This window comes from Capricornis sumatraensis, chromosome 23 (assembly GCF_032405125.1).
Source record: "Capricornis sumatraensis isolate serow.1 chromosome 23, serow.2, whole genome shotgun sequence".
Taxonomy (NCBI): domain Eukaryota; kingdom Metazoa; phylum Chordata; class Mammalia; order Artiodactyla; family Bovidae; genus Capricornis; species Capricornis sumatraensis.
Genome location: NC_091091.1, coordinates 40,701,810 through 40,718,874, shown reverse-complemented (window position 1 = coordinate 40,718,874; position 17,065 = coordinate 40,701,810). Strand labels below are relative to the sequence as shown.

The window sequence follows — 17,065 nt, the reverse complement described above, 5'->3', positions numbered from 1 at the left end:
AGCTCAGTCCACCAACAAACAACACCTCGTTAATCTCAGCCAAGCGTTCTGCCTGCAACACCCTCCCACACAGCAGCCAAGGGCCTCACCGTCTACCTTTTATCCAAGCTGCAAACCTCTGCAGCCTCCTTGATTACTGCTTTAATAAGTGAGTGCTGAACAAATAAAATTTTCCACTCGTTGAACACTGCTGCTCTTAACGTGCAATAAGAGAAAGAAAGATGGAGCTGAGATGGTGTGTGTGTGTGTGTGTGTGCTTAGTCACTTCAGTTGTGTCCAATTCTGTCAAATCCTATGGACTGTAAGCCCACCAGGCTCCTCTGTCCATGGGATTCTACAGGCAAGAATACTGGAGTGGGTCACCATGCCCTCCTCCAGGGGATCTTCCCAACCCAGGGATCAAACCTGTGTCTCTTACGTCTCCTGCATTGGCAGGTGGTTGCTTTACCCCTAGCACCACCTGGGAAGCCTGAGAGGTACTGTAGGTTGGGCTCTCTCAACCTCAGCCATAGATGTTTGGAGCTGAGAAGTCTTCCCGGTGGAGGAGGTGCTATCTTGCACACTGTTCGATGTTAAAGAGCATCCCTGGCCTCTACCCACTAGATGCCAGTAGTCACCACTACTCCCACCATCCCATCTGTGAAGATGTCCCCAGACATTGCTAAATGTCCCCTAGAAGGTTCTGTTGCTCCCCATTGAGACCACTGGTATAGACAAGGACAGATGACCTCCTAAAGGGGAATTCAGATAAAATGAGACCAACTCAGGGCCCATTAGAGGATCCAAGGAAAAGCACACTCTGCTCCTGGCTAACTCCGGGGTACAAGCTGAACAGGTGATGGCACAGCTGAACGAGCAGCTGGGCCACATCCGTGACCTGTAACCCACTCAGGCACACTCAGTTTGGGCTGCAGGATGGGCCTACCATGTCGCAATTTCGGCTTGCCCCTCCCCGCTCCCAAAGTACAGCCCTACACATCACTGATCATAAATTCTCTTGCTTTGCTTTCTCATCAGCTCACAGAGCATTAGTATTCTCCCTCTACTGCTCTAAGTTCCCTTCTGTGCCAGTTGGATAGGATGGGCATGAAGCTCCGCTGCCAGCAGGGCTTGGGGGCACCAGCTGCATCAAGTCCCGCATCTCCCCAAAGCCAAGAACTGTGAGTCTTCATCCTTTCATGATGCACCAACCACAGATCAATAGTAACAAAAGAGCATTTAAGACAGGCCAACCTCTCTTCCTAGGTTTGCAGGACAAGATCACTACACAAAGGTTCTTACTATCTTCCAGGATGAAGCCAAAATATCAACTCTGAAATCCTTCATCATTTCTCAGATCCAATGTGGAGGAATAAAAGTGGAAACCAGGGATTCAGAGCTTACAAATGGACCATGTGCCAAAAGCATGTCCACTTCAAAATCAGTGGCTTGGGAGGCACAACACATCCTTCTTTAGAAATGATGCACTAAGCAACTTCAATATCGATTCACAGTCGTGCAACACGCTTTCATTTACAAAGTACACTCAGATCCATTATTTCATTTAGTCTATGAAATGGCTCTGGGAAATGTTGAGGGATTATTGTTCCCATGTTCAAAAGAAGAAACTACAGTTTACAAGGGATAAATGAGAAGCAGTTCATGAAATGCCATCCAGCCCATAACAGTCCTTATGGGGAAATGCTCTAATCATATGCGCCACCATGATTCTGTTGGAAAATATTCCTAGTTCCAAGGGTGCAATGGGTCTGCCCTTGCTCTGTTGGCTCAGCAATTCTCTTCCTGCCCTACCCCCCACCCCACTGTGTGGCCTCATTATCCAGAACTTCAAAGTCACTGATAAAAGCAGAGAACAAGGGAAAGCTCAGGGTGCAGCCCAATAGGCCTCTACTGACCACCCCCATCAGCAGGGCCTCAAACCTCCTTGATGCCTCCACCTGTCTAGACCATGCATCAGCCTCCTTTTCTCCCAGACCCTTCACCCCCAGGTTGAAGCTGCTGCTGGAAGCTCATGACACCCAGCGTATGAGTTTCAGGAGGGTGGAAAGTGGAGCTGAAGCCAGAGAAGGAGCAGAAGGCCCCTGGAGAAGATGGGGTGAAGTCACCTCCAACCAGGAGCTCCCCTCACCTCTGGCCTCACTCACTGCCTCACTACCACTGGGACAAACACCTGGGAAGAGGTGAGAAGAGGGTGGTCAGAAAAGGGGGCAGAGGGGAATGAGCCTAGGGGATGGCAGGAGGACAGGAAAGGAAGAGGAAGGGCCAGCCACAGACAGACCATGGAAGGCCATTCATCCAGGGAAGCCAGATTAGGATTAGGCACATTGCATGCACTGTGTTTGCTGAAAACGGACACAGTGGAACTCTCCATGGTGCTTCTCAGACTTCATCAGAATTAATGGACTGCTTTGCTAACAATGCACACTTCTGGCGGTCACTCCAAACCCACCCTCAAGAGTCCAATTCCTAGCTTGGAGTGGCCTGATCAAAGTGATCTGAGTATCGGATTCTGGGAAACACAGCCCTAAGCCCTGCGCTCCTGGAGGGCACCCCTTCTGTGGACACTGCCTCTGTCTCTGCTCCCTTTCTTGCCGTGGCAGATGCTGCTGTGGTTTAGGCAAGCTGAGAGCTGCAGCTGATCTGCAGAGGGGCATGGCACGGTTTTGCTTTATTCCAAGAACAAGCCCCTCACTTGTCCTGTGTTATTCTGACTTGGCACAGACACCCTAGGGCTACAACATACAGGTGAGCCTCACCCAGCCCTGAAGTGGCTGCTGGCATCCATCCTTGGGCTGGAAACCTCTTCTGGAAGAGCATCACTGGTGAGAAACACACCTTTACAGGGCGGATGCGATAGGAGCCAACCACCACTTGGCACCAAGTCTGAGAACAGAGGCAAGGGATCCAGCAGGGAAGTCACATCTGAGTCTGTGACTGAGGTCCTGCCTTCCTGGTAAGACTCGAGCTGCCTAGTTGAGCATGAAGGAATGGGAGGAGCTCTGATTCTGTTCCCAGCAAGGCCGGAGCTCACCTGAACAGGTGCATCTTCTTTAAAACTGTGTCAGCGAACTCTAGTTTCTCACAGCAGGCACTTACTTCTCCCCCCCGTAGGTGCAAGTATCCCCCCATCCCTGCACGAGAGTGGCAGACGGCGTGTGGACCAGGCGGGCCCGGGGCAGGGACTCACCTTGCCAGTGGTGCTTGTAGTCACACATGCGGGACAGGGCGATCATCATGGCGCAGTACAGGGGCAGGATGGCAGCGCAGAGCCGCCAGCTCTTCCCCCGCCCACTCTCGGTGAAGCAGTGCAGCTTGCCAGCCAAGTAGAACGTTGTGAAGCCGAGGCCTGAAAAGGCAACTGCCAAAGACAAACAGCAGGTGTTACCCTCGCAGGTGGGAAGCGGCAGGGACACAGGGCACCCTGAGCATCCTGGCTGCCTCTTGCAACACCTCCAGGGTCAAGACCGTGTTGGCACCAGACACCATCTCTGCAATCTGTGCTCTTGCTAGAATCATGCTGGTACGAAGGTTTCAACAATGAGAAAGACCTTCAGGCTTGCATGTGATCAAAATCTACTCAATCTCATTCATTCAGCAATGATTTGAGGGGTGGCTACTGTGTGCTAGACAGGCATTGTTCAAGGTGGGGGAAATTAAAACTTGACTCAGAGGCTGTCTCTGCTCTCAAGGGGCTCACGGACTGGTTGAGGGTCACGGTTTTGCTAACAGAGAGTTTTAATACTGTGTTTGGAGTTCTATATGAATAAAAATGCCTGCAGAACAAATGACTGATGACAGCTTAGCTTTGAAAAGTGAGGGAAAGAAAGGGAGTTTTAGCTTGGTAAGTTTTAGCTCAGGAAGATGGGACCAGCAAATGCTATGGAAAAGTGGGTTTGACAGAGAAGCCAGTGGTGACAAATTTCTTATCTTCTCTCAGAAATTATGGTTTTTAGTTTTTAGAACTGCAAATGAAACTCATAGCTGCATTGGATCCGTTGTCAAAAGTGTGCAGTCAGGTGGAGTAGGTAAGCCCTGAGCTTTTCATCTAGTCAGGTTTAATACACAGTTGAAGTCAGTGAGATTTAAGGTGAGTCTTCTATGGTCTTAAAACAACAGTGCTCAACCCCGGGCTACACTCAGAAATCACCTTTAAAACCTGGGAAGTTTTCAAAAATACTCATAGTCAGACCTCGTTATCAAACCTTCTATTTGCACTTGTCTGGAGTGAACCCTAAGGGTGCACACACGTGTGTGTGTGTGTGTGTGTGTGTGTGTGTGTGTGTGTGTACTCCTCAGGTGATTGTAATGGCAGCCAGGAGTGAGTTTAGATTCTTCTCTTGAGGGAAGGGGCTACAGCTCCCACCTCCTCTGGACACCAGCCTACTCAAAACTCTCCTCTTGATCAGAAAATACTCCTGAGGGGCAGGGATCCTAGGCAACCAGCCTACACAGTGATTTGATAGAGTTGGTAGAATGGGGCTAAAGCTAGGGCATCAAGGACTTTAACAGACTGTCTGAAGCCTGAGCCGCAGCCTCAGCACCAGTGAGTTAGTCACGAATACAGAACCTCAGACCTGCCCCAGATGTACTAAGTTAGAATCCCCTTTCACAAGATCCACAAGTGAGCTATATGCACCCTGAAGTCTGAGAAGGCCTGGCCTATAGAACATTCATCCTCTTGTTATGATGCGTCTAAGAGTCCATCTTCAGGAAATAATAGAAAACCATGGGGATATCTAGAAGACATTTGGCTTAAAATTATTATGTAATTATGGGGAAAAAAGTAAAGAACTAGACTATTTCCACTCAATGAATTATGATGCAGCCATGGAAAATACTCTGACCATGTGAAGGAGATCACACCAGTCCGTCCTAAAGGAAATCACCTCTGAATGTTCATTGGAAGGACTGATGCTGAAAACTAAAGCTCCAATACTTTGGCCACCGGATGTGAAGAGTCGACTCACTGGAAAAGACACTGACGGTGAGAACGGTTGAAGGCAGAAAGAGAAGGGGATGACAGAGGATGAGATGGTTGGATAGCATCACCGACTCAATGGACATGAATTTGAGCACATCCTGGAAGACGGCGAAGGACAGGGAAGCCTGGTGGGCTGCAGTCCGTGGGGTCGCAAAGAGTCGGACATGACTGAGCAACTGAAGAACGACAAATGTAGCACTGCAGACAACACTTAGGACACAATGTTAGGTGAAGAAGCAGGACTCCCAGCTGCAAGTTCATTATAATCGTGGCTATAGAACATACAGATGAATAACCTGCCGTTTTAAGGAATTATCTGATAATAATGTGTCTTCTTAAATAGGGTTCCCCAACTATGAACACAAGCTTATGCCAAAGCAGAACTTTTTCAACAATCAGATTAAACAACAGAGGTAACAGAGGATTGCTTGGTTTTGTTTTTTATTAATAAACCAATATTAAGTCAGGTTTATCTCAGGAATAAAAATGAAGCAATTAAATATTTTTGAATAATGATTTGTACTCAAACAGTAAAGCAGTGCCAATATACACTGAATATTCTGTTTAAAGTATAACTGCAAAACTGCATTGTCCAGGCCAGTTCTAAATTGTTTGCTATGATGAAGGGTATTATTGATAAATGGTTTACAGCGTCTTCCACAGCGGCCTCATTTGGCCACCATCCTGGCAAGTGCAATGGGCTCTTAATTCCCCATCCTCATCCGTTTTGCTCTGTTCCTTCTCTCCATTCACACTCTGCCCTGAGGGATCAGAGTGGGCAGAAGAGGCTGGGCCCTCGGCTCTGGTGGGGACTGGCCTCCTTCTGAACTCTTAAGGGAGGAGTGACAAACTTTGTTCAAATCTGACAGCCTAGCAGTCTACCCACCTAACTACTGCCACTCCATTTATATGAGGATCTTGAGCATCCATGGATTTCAGTGTCCACAGGGGCCCTGGAACCAATTCCCTGAAGGATACTGAGGGACGACTGTACATTGAATGTGATGAGCATAAAAGATCTGCCCTGAGGCTTTGCAGGGTTATGGATGGAAGTTTTCAAGATTTGAATCGGAAGAGAGGCAGTCCTGGGTGTTGCCAGTTGTCAATATTAAAAACAAGGTCAGGGAGTATAGGGTGGATGTTGAGCAGGAATTTGTATGTGTCCCCATAAACAATGGTTTGGAGACTTTAAGATAGATGAGTCCAGACTCAACAGCCTCTGGGAAGATTCACAAGATGGAGAAGAGAAGGGGCTGCTAAAATCCCACCAAGGTCAAGTCCTAGGGCATGTGGTCCAAGGCCAGACCCTTGACCTCCACTGGGTCACCTCCCTGACCCCAGAAACTCAGATTTGGCCAGCTCCGACAGTGGGGGCTGTGGCTCAAAGGAGAGCAAGCAAAACACATCCTCTCTCTCACAGCGGGGCCCATGCTGCAGGTCCTCCGAAATGGAGAGTTATCTGCTTCTTGGAAAAGAAGTGAAGTGAGGTGAAGTTAAAGTCGCTCAGTCGTGTCCAACTCTTTGTGACCCCGTGGACTATATAGTCCGTGGAATCTTCTAGGCCAGAATACAGGAGTAGGTAGCCTTTCCCTCCTCCAGGGGATCTTCCCAACCCAGGGATCGAACCCAGGAGTCCTGAATTGCAGGCAGATCCTTTATCAGCTGAGCCACCCTTTTGGAAAAGAAAGAGGGGTTCAAAGGAATTTTAAAGGCTGAGTTCAACAGCCTAGATCCTGTAGGCATCCTACAGCAGCTGATCTCCTTCGGCACATCGTATTGGTCCTCCGGGCAGCATGTCTAAAGCAGCCCAGTGTGTCCTTACCTGTCTGCCTGACACAACAGACTCTGATTCCATGTTAAACATTATGCTTGTCACTTTCTCACTGATATTCCTACAGTTATTGAACCAGCATGTGGTCCTTTGACAAAGGGCTTCTGAGGCACCTCCTTCTGGCCCAGCCATGGGCAGCTCAGGTGCTTTGCCCAAACCCCTGTTTTGCCAAATACCAACTGCATGAGAATTAGGCTCTATCAAACTATACTGAACTCATAGGATCCTGCAGTTTTCTGCCCCCTCCTCCTTTGAGGCTGGCAGTTTGGGACCAAGATGCTCCCATGAGCCTTTCAGCTCTGAAATACTGGGACTTCTCAAAGCTTCGATTCAAGTTCAACTGGGAGAAAAAGAAAGCAGAAAGGTTTTTAAAGAAATGCTTTCCAACCCGAGCCAAACAACACCCTCTTCTCTTCTCAAAGAAACGGGCATGTGAGACACTGAAGGGCCACAGAAGCTGGTATGCTAGTGAGCAGCAGGGAGGTGACATTTGTTCCAAGGGTCTGCCTTCCCCCTGAAACGTGCTCCCTGCTTCCAGCATGATTAGGAGATAAAACTGAGCATTCAAAGATGCAGGCAGAGCACCAGACATTTTGGAAGATGGAGATGATAAAGTATGATAAACGCCTTCATATTTCGTTAACAATATTAGCAAGAGAAATATGATTACAATGATGGTATGAGAGAAAGCTGAGAGTTGACCTCTCCTGGGGGCTCAGAACGTGTTTATTTGCTTTCCAGAGTTTAGAACACATGCACACACACACACACACACACACACACACACACACACACAAGCACTCACATGGATCAAGGGAAGAGCATATGCCCCTTGTTTTCAAAGTCTGTAGCAGGTTTTCTTGGCAGGAAGGAGCTGATTGTAAATATTTCTCTGTTGCACTGGCTGTGAGAAGTAAAAATACTCTTGAAGCCTCTAAACTAGGAAGCAGATGAAGCAGGGTGGCTTCCCCACCTGTTTCTGGCACTTTGGGGGCTCACTTGGCTGTCACTGATGAGAGTCGATAAGCAAAATCTCACAATACAAGTTGCTGGTCCAGGTGGTGATGCTAGGCCTGTGGCCTGAACAGGGCTATCTGCCCGCCTGGCGATTCTGAAAGGGAGTTACTGACTCATCTCTTACTACACAGATGAACTGTCATGGGTTTACAACATTCCCTTTGCAAGAAAGGTCTATTTACTGAGTCAGCTTAGGTGGCAACCCACTCCAGTATCCTTGCCTGGAGAATCCCACGGACAGAGGAGCTTGGCGGACTACAGTCCAGGGGGTGGCAAAGAGTCGGACTGAGCTACTAACACACACACTGCTAAGTCGCGTCAGTCGTGTCCGACTCTGTGCGACCCCACAGACGGCAGCCCACCAGGCTCCTCCGTCCCTGGGATTCTCCAGGCAAGAACACCGGAGTGGGTTGCCATTGCCTTCTCCAGTGCATGAAAGTGAAAAGTGAAAGTGAAGTCGCTCAGTCGTGTCCGACTCGTAGCAACCACACGGGCTGCAGCCTACCAGGCTCCCCTGCCCATGGGGTTTTCCAGGCAAGACTACTGGAGTGGGTTGCCATTGCCTTCTCCAACACACACACACTTGGGTGAAATAAAGTCCTTTTGCCTTTTCCTCCCCAGCTGACTTTAAACCAAGTGAAAGAGGTTTGGCCCCCAACGACTGCAAGAAATGAGAAAACTGGCACCAAAGAAAAGGCTTTAAAAAGAAATGAGGTAAGAATCAGGGGGACAGACTCAGCTTTTGAGGTTGTATTTTTTACTCTAATTATAATGAGTTTCCCCAATCTGATTATACCTGACACCACAAATGGAATTGTGTTCTAATGAGGTAATTTGTACAAATTTTTCACGTGATGCTCAAAGAGTACGTATTTTCTTCTCCAAGAGGAAGAAAGGCGATACTGGGTAGTGGAATAAATTTTTTTTAATTAATTAATTTATTTTTGGCTGAACTGTCTTCATTCTGCATGCGGGCTTTCTCTAGTTGCAGTGAGTGGGGGCTACTCTCTAGTTGCCACGCTCTGGCTCCTCATTGAGGTGGCTTCTCTTGTTGTGGAGCACAGGTTCTAGAATGCGGGGGCTTCAGTAGTTGTGGCTCACAGGCTTAGCTGCTTTGTAGCATGTGGGATCTTCCTGGACCAGGGATCGAACCCATGTCCCCTGCGTTAGCAGGTGGATTCTTAACCACTGGACCACCAGGGAAGGCTCTGAATAAATTTTAACGTTGAAGGGTGTTTTGAGGAGTTTGCCAATACATCTCCACAAGACCATCCAAAGCCAAGCATGCAGAACATGCATGCCTGGTCAGCCCCTGCAGACTCCTAACAAGCAGTGGGGGGCTGTTGGGCGCGTGGGGTACAGGTTCCCATTCTGGCTCTGCCATTAACTGAATGCGTGATCCTAGGCAAGTCTCTTTCCCACTCTGGGCCTCAGTTTGCTCTGTAAAATAAGAGGCTGATCCACAAAGGGCTACCACATCATACCTGGGGGAGCCAGGTAGATAGGGAGCATGAGTTAAGTAGTTGGATGTTGAGTCACCAGTTTTGCAACAGAAAGCCCTCTTGGTCTGTCTTCTATTATTCCTCTATTGCTAGACACTCAGATCCAAGAGATACTTTTGGGAAAAAATTCAATGGTTCATTTGTGATGATAAATGGCAACTAATACCTGGCCTCGCCATTGGGAGACATTGAGAGTGGTGAGGACTGGGGGAAACAGGAACATTCGCCTATTTAAAGGTGCAGCCCCTTCCCTCTGCTCAAGCTGGTGTCTGCCACATGGGCTCAGTGCTCCCAGAAGTTTTGAACTTCTAGCAGAAGAGGGAAACCCTGATATTTATGGGAAATGTCTCCATTTAAATGTGAACAATTCATCAAAAATGAATACAGTACAAACCACATGAAACTCATCTGTGTACTAACAGGGTTGGGTCAGTGGGCTGCCAACTTGAGATCACTGAAATTCTGCTTTCAGTGCTAGTGGTCCACTGTCTAAATGACCCCCTTAGTCTGTGCTAAATGTGATAGACATCAATTTATCCCTTCTCTCTACACTAGAGCAAAGAAGCACTTGAAAAGCTTTAGAGTTGGTGTTGCTTAAACCAATAGCAACCAACAAATTAAGTGACACAGGAGATTCAGGGATTGAATACTCAGTTCAACAGGAGGGAGTACTGTGTGCTGCTGAGAAAAGCAGACCTTTCAGGACTCAGTTCTGCCACCTTCTCCCGTGTGAGCTCATCGCTGGAGGCCTCAGTTTCCTCATCTGTACAATGGGCTTAGTAGCACTCGACTCACAAAGCAGTCTTGAGGACGAGCTCACAAGGAGTTGTAACAGGCTTAGCTCGGTGCTCTCCTAACTCTGCCAGCTCTGCAGCTGCTGTTGAGTTCTGCCTGGTTCTAGAAAGGTTCATCCTCAAAGAAAAGCCTTCCTAAGCTCTACTCTTGCAATCTGCAGCTCCTCAGTTATATAACTACATGCTTACTTACAGAGATTTCTGGAGCTGGGTTCCTAGCCTCTTAGCATTTTGTAGCCCCTGTGGCTCTCAGCAGATGTAAAATGATCTCAGCTGGTAAAATGAACGAATTTATAGACCCAGGGAGAACAGCCAGCAGAGATACTGCTCCCACTCTACTCGGGAGGTGCCTGAAGCTCTCTGATGAGAGGGCCAGACAGCCAGGAGGCCATTCTAATGGCACATGACCCGTCATGTAGCTTGTCTCCTATGATTCCAAGTTTCACCGTGTAGACACCTACTTTTACATCCCTTTGGCCCCAAATTTCTTAAAAGGATTAGTTTCTCATTCATAGTTTCTTAATTCATAGTTCATTCTAGCTAAGATGCTCACTCTGTTCTCTTTATATGACAAGCTATATTTATTAACATTCTAAGTTACTAAGAGATTTCACTTTCAAAAAAAGGATGAGAGAAGATTGCTACAAATCTTAGAGAGACTGTAGGTCCACAGAGCATCTATTGCCTAAACCATTCAACTGAACAGGAAAGACAGTTATTTATTCCTAATGAAATGACTGATAGAAGATCATTAGCCTCTGATGTAGCTATAGAACCAGAATCATAATTTCAAGGGGAAGTTTTGATAAAAATTATAGAACAGACTCAGTACCACAATGATTTTTTTTTAATCTCTCCTTTCTAATCCAGCAGTAAAGAAATTGTTTCGCTGTGATGTAGGAATGAAGAGAATTCTCAAAATCTGGGAAATTTTCTAAATATCACACCAATGATACCTCTTGATACAATTACAAAGAAATTGTAATAAAATTTCTTTCATTACAATTGATATAATCCAAGGGTGTTGGGGAGGCAGGATTAAAAGTATTCACCCATGCAGTAAAGTTGCCTGTGATTCCAGGAACAGTCAGAATGCCCAACGGCCTCTGGTAGAATTACTTACTCCAGTACCATCAGTCATAAGAGTTAATAAGAATTGCTCTGCTGGTGAGGAGCTGAAAGCCATCTGCTGAGACCAAGGAGACTGGATGGGTCCTAAGCACCTTGGGGAAGGCGGAGTTTGAGGCTGTTAAAGTCAAAACCATTCGACCACCTGATCCAGAGGAATGGCAAGAACCATTTTCACCTGCCGGAGGGGACCAGGTAGCGAAGAAGACCCAGTGGCTGCAACACCAGAGATGTCAAATGAATTGAGACCCTACAGCAAGGCAAGGGTGGCATGGGGACGGAGCACAGGTGGGAATGCTCTTGTGCGCAGCTGGATGGATCCAGGTAGGCACACTGACCCCCTGCCACCAACCTTCCACCTATGTGACCTAGGGTGAGGTGCTTAACTTCCAAAGCTCAGGCTTGTCATCTCTAAAATGGATAAGCCAACAGGTGTCCACAGAGCCACTGAAAGCACCAGTGACAGAGTGTCCAGGGCACACTGGACAAAGAGTCCAGCACTCCTTAAGCCCTAAGTTAGAATCTCATCTCTTTCCCCTCCATCTGCTTCTTCTACTTATGCTCTTCCTCAAAATCATGCTGCATCCCTGCAGTGAATCTGAGAACATGGAAAAGGAAGTCAAGCAAACGCGCACAGAAAGCTAAAAGGACGTGAGTTCCGGGTTGGCTCTGTGGCCACACCACCAAGATGGCGTCTGTGTGTTGCCATTGTATGCCCCACATCAAAAACCGGTGCTTGAGATGAGTGAATGAACAAATTAGTGACAAGAAGGATGATATCAATACTGGACCAGATGGTGTGTACTCTTGGGGGCTCCAAGGAAACAGTGATGAGCCTCCCTTTTCTGCCCAACAAACTTCGCCTCCTCCCTGCAAGGCTTGGTTTACGTGACACTGCCTCAGAGGTCTTCCCCAGCTCCACCAGCAGGTACAATGTGCTCTGAGTGCCTTCTGCACCTGCCTTCATAACACTTACCACCACTCCTGTCATGCATGCGACTGTCCAGCATCTCTCCCCGTTCCACTAGATTCTCAGCTTGCACTCACTAGAGGCTCCAGCAACTCACGTACTGAATGAATGGCTGAAGACCCGATAACCAGAGAAGGTTTCACAGAGAAGACAGGGATGCACCCGGGGAAGGAGAAGGGCTAGAGTCAGGCTCCAACCGTACCGGGTCAGGATAACGTGTGGGAGGAAGGTGAGCTGGGCCTCCACTGAATTCTTCCTCATCACACCCCACCTCCAGACATTCACAGAGAGTGTGTGTGTCTCTTTTAAATATACTCACATACACGTACACACACACTTCCCTGCCCTCTTCCTATAAGAATGACCCCAGAGCTCTCCTGGAAACTTCATAGCAGGGGTTCCTCTGTTGTTCAGAGACTGGTAGCCACCTCCGAGATATCTGGGCTAGTTTCTGAGGAACAATGTAAAACATTGTACAAAAGGAAGCCATGAAATTCTAGGAGTCTGAAGGATGGGTGGGTGGAGTAGCAATTTCAGTGAATGAGAAAAGAAGGAAAGCAGAAACTGTCTACTCGAGCAGGTACCAAGAGTGTTCCATCAGAAGGAAGACAAGCCCATCAGGCACGGAGAGCCCCCCTCTGTCAGACTCTGCACTAGAAGCTTCCATAACTTGGCTTCACTGCATCCCCAGAAAAACACAATGACACAGCTATCAGGCTATTACATGGATGAGAAATGGAGGCTCAGGTCAAATTACCTACTGAAGGTTAATGCAGTCCTTAAGAAACTGTGAATTAATTAAGTAACTAGCCTCCCATTAAAATAAATAAATTAATTTGCAAAAAAAAAAAAAGAAAAAAGAAACTGTGAATTATTTCTAAACAGAGCAAAAAAATCACATATTTTCTTGGCACGGTTGTACTTACAGCACTTCTAGCTGCCTATTTGTTTATACTCCCTGTAGGCATGTGACGATCAAGGCACTGTTCAAGCCTTAGAACCCAGCACACTGCCTGGGAGGAGAAGTCAGCGACACATGGTGACTCACAAACATAACTTCACTCGAACAAGTACTCTGGCAAGAGGCCAAGCTCCTTAGAGAAAGAAAGACATACATGGCCACGAAAGGTCGTGTCCTCCACCCACTGTTTCAGGCAGCGTGAGTCTGCAGCTACCTGTGCCAGATGATTTCCATCTCATGATGGAAAGGATCGCACCGCCTTGTTTGAGAATGAGCCATGGGGAAAGAAGGGGAAAGCTCGCAATTAGTCTGAAAGCAAACGTCAGAGGCAGGAAGTGCAAACAGAGAAAAGCAGACTGTAAACTCCTTGCATAACCTCAGCTTGCATCCCCAAAGAGGATTTTGCTCTGGAAAAAAATGAAAAAAGAATCAACTCAGACACAATGCACCAAACGCGCAGAGGAAGCCCGAGGGGTAGGGAAGAAACTGACTTTGGGAGAAGAAGGTGGCAGTCCTTTTGTCAAGCCCCAGAGGTACCAATCCTGGGAAGAGAAGAAGCTCAGCAGAGGAGGATTCAGTTCAGTTCAGTCGCTCAGTCGTGTCTGACTCTTTGTGACCCCATGAATCGCAGCACACCAGGCCTCCCTGTCCATCACCATCTCCCGGAGTTCACTCAGACTTATGTCCATCGAGTCAGTGATGCCATCCAGCCATCTCATCCTTGGTCGTCCCTTTCTCCTCCTGCCCCCAATCCCTCCCAGCATCAGAGTCTTTTCCAATGAGTCAATTCTTCACATGAGGTGTCCAAAGTACTGGAGCTTCAGCTTTAGCATCATTCCTTCCAAAGAAATCCCAGGGCTGATCTCCTTCAGAATGGACTGGTTGGATCTCCTTGCAGTCCAAGAGACCCTCAAGAGTCTTTTCCAACACCACAGTTCAAAAGCATCAATTCTTCGGCACTCAGCCTTCTTCACAGTCCAACTCTCACATCCATACATGACCACAGGAAAAACCATAGCCTTGACTAGACGGATCTTAGTTGGCAAAGTAATGTCTCTGCTTTTGAATATACTATCTAGGTTGGTCATAGCTTTTCTTCCAAGGAGTAAGCGTCTTTTAATTTCATGGCTGCAGTCACCATCTGCAGTGATTTTGGAGCCCAAAAAAATAAAGTCTGACACTGTTTCCATTGTTTCCCCATCTATTTCCCATGAAGGGATGGGACCAGATGCCATGATCTTCGTTTTCTGAATGTTGAGTTTTAAGCCAACTTTTTCACTTTCCTCTTTCACTTTCATCAAGAGGCTTTTTAGCTCCTCTTCACTTTCTGCCATAAGGGTGGTGTCATCTGCATATCTGAAGTGATTGATATTTCTCCCGGCAATCTTGATTCCAGCTTGTGCTTCTTCCAGCCCAGCGTTCCTCATGTTGTACTCTGCATATAAGTTAAATAAGCAGGGTGACAATATACAGCCTTGACGTACTCCTCTTCCTATTTGGAACCAGGCTGTTGTTCCCTGTCCAGTTCTAACTGTTGCTTCCTGACTTGCATACAGATTTCTCAAGAGACAGGTTAGGTGGTCTGGTATTCCCATCTCTCTCAGAATTTTCCACAGTTTATTGTGATCCACACAGTCAAAGGCTTTGGCATAGTCAATAAAGCAGAAATAGATGTTTTTCTGGAACTCTCTTGCTTTTTCGATGATCCAGCGGATGTTGGCAATTTGATCTCTGGTTCCTCTGCCTTTTCTAAAACCAGCTTGAACATCAGGGAGTTCACAGTTCACATATTGCTGAAGTCTGGCTTGGAGAATTTTGAGCATTACTTTACTAGCATGTGAGATGAGTGCAATTGTGTGGTAGTTTGAGCATTCTTTGGCATTGCCTTTCTTTGGGATTGGAATGAAAAGTGACCTTTTCCAGTCCTGTGGCCACTGCTGAGTTTTCCAAATTTGCTGGCATATTGAGTGCAGCACTTTCACAGCATCATATTTGGGGATTTGAAACACCTCAACTGGAATTCCATCACCTCCACTAGCTTTGTTCATAGTGATGCTTTCTAAGGCCCACTTGACTTCACATTCCAAGATGTCTGGCTCTAGATTAGTGATCACATCATCATGATTATCTGGGTCGTGAAGATCTTTTTTGTACAGAGGAGGATTAAGGATTTCTAAATGACAGAAGTCACTTTGTCTCTCCCCCATCCACCCCTACAGCTGATGAAAAATTCTTATTAGGAATCATAAATTTTACTCCTCACCCCAGAGAGAGCTAAGTAAGAACAGGCACCAAGATGGAATGTGGTTTTGCATATCACACTCTCCTAATCTACCGAAGGTCTAAATCCCCAGGACAACTTTTGGTTTTTTCAGTCTTGATTATACACCACAATGACCTGAAACATGAATATGAGAATAAACCTTCAAAAGGGAGAGATTACCTTTTTCCATAACACTATTAGAGGAGCCGATAAAAGCTCGGGCAGGATTCAGATAAAGATAACATTTTAATGGAAAATCATTTTATTTTACTTCCGACGGATTGCCTTAGCAGAACATGAATTTGATGGCGAGATTTGAATAGTAATGTACACATTTGAAAAACAACTAAAAAGAAACAACTAAAGGTAGCCATTAACTTGCCCAAGGTACTCATCTGATTGGACTTCTCAGGTGGCGCTAGTGGTAAAGAATGCACCTGCCAATGCAGAAGGGTTCAGTCCCTGGGTTGGGAAGGTCCCCTGGAGGAGGGCATGGAAACCCACTCCAGTATTCTTGCCTGGGAACTCTCCATGGACAGAGGAGCCTGGTCGCAAAGAGTTGGACATGACTGAAACGACACAGCACACACACGCTCATCTGATTAGCCTCTTCCCAGGGCGTATGGTCTTCAGGAGAAACCCTGGAAGTTTCACTGACTCATCCTGCTCAGCTGTCTTCTCAAGATGTGGCCTCAACAGCATCTGCCTTTTGTGAAATGTTGTGCCACCTGCAAGTGTGATTTGTCAGGGAGAACACCCTTCGAATGTGCCCCTGGCAGACTTGATTGAGGCTTCCAGCCTTATTAGGAAGGGAATGTGAGAAATAATAGAAATATAGCTCATGGCACAGAGCTCCTAAAATCCTTGAAAATCCCAAGGAATGACAAGAGCATATTGTCCCTCTTAAGTCACTAAGTTGTGTCTGACTCTTCTGCGACCCCACGAACTGTAGCCCGCCAGGCTCCCCTGTCCATGGGATTCTCCAGGCCAGAATACTGGAGGGGGTTGCCATTCCCTTCTCCAGGGGCTCTTCTCAACCCAGGGATTGAACCTGGTATTCCAGCATTGGCAGATGTGTTCTTCATCACTGAGCTACCAGGGAAGCCTGATAAGAATATGAGGAGCATCTTTTGTTCTATTGCAGTGTCTCTGGGTGGTCTCCAGGAGCAGGGCTGGTCCAGAAAGATCAAGCCATGATGAGAAGCTTAGAATTTTCATCTCCTATTCTCCAGAGAGGGGAGAGGGACTGTAAACAGAGTTCATGATAGATCAGACCTGCATGATGAAGCCTCCACAAAAATCCCAAAGGTATGAGATTCAGAGAGCTAACAGGCTGGTGAACATATTCATATACCAGAAGAGTGGCCTTGACTCCATGGGGACAGAATTTCCTGTGCCCAGGACCCGCCCAGACCTCACCTTATTATCTTTCTTATCTGGCTGTTCATCTGCATCCTATATCATAGCCCTTAATAGACTGGTAAATGTCAGGAAGAGTTTCCCTGAGTTCTGTACGCTGCTCTAGCAAATGAATCAAACTGGAGGAGGGGGTCGTGAGAACCTCAGATCTGCAGCAGACCAACCTAGATGGCATATTCAAAAGCAGAGACATTACTTT

The 17,065-nt window shown here is 47.0% G+C and overlaps 1 protein-coding gene across 1 annotated transcript in view; it reads right to left on the bottom strand.

The window, feature by feature from the left end:
* Window positions 1–3,232: 3,232 nt before the first annotated feature.
* The window catches only part of PLPP4 (phospholipid phosphatase 4), a 132,632-nt gene continuing 118,799 nt past the window's right edge, over window positions 3,233–17,065 (bottom strand). Inside the window, exon 3 of the mRNA XM_068961444.1 lies at window positions 3,233–3,358. Within this exon, the coding sequence (XP_068817545.1) occupies window positions 3,233–3,358 (126 nt within the window). The remainder of the gene's footprint in view (window positions 3,359–17,065) is intronic.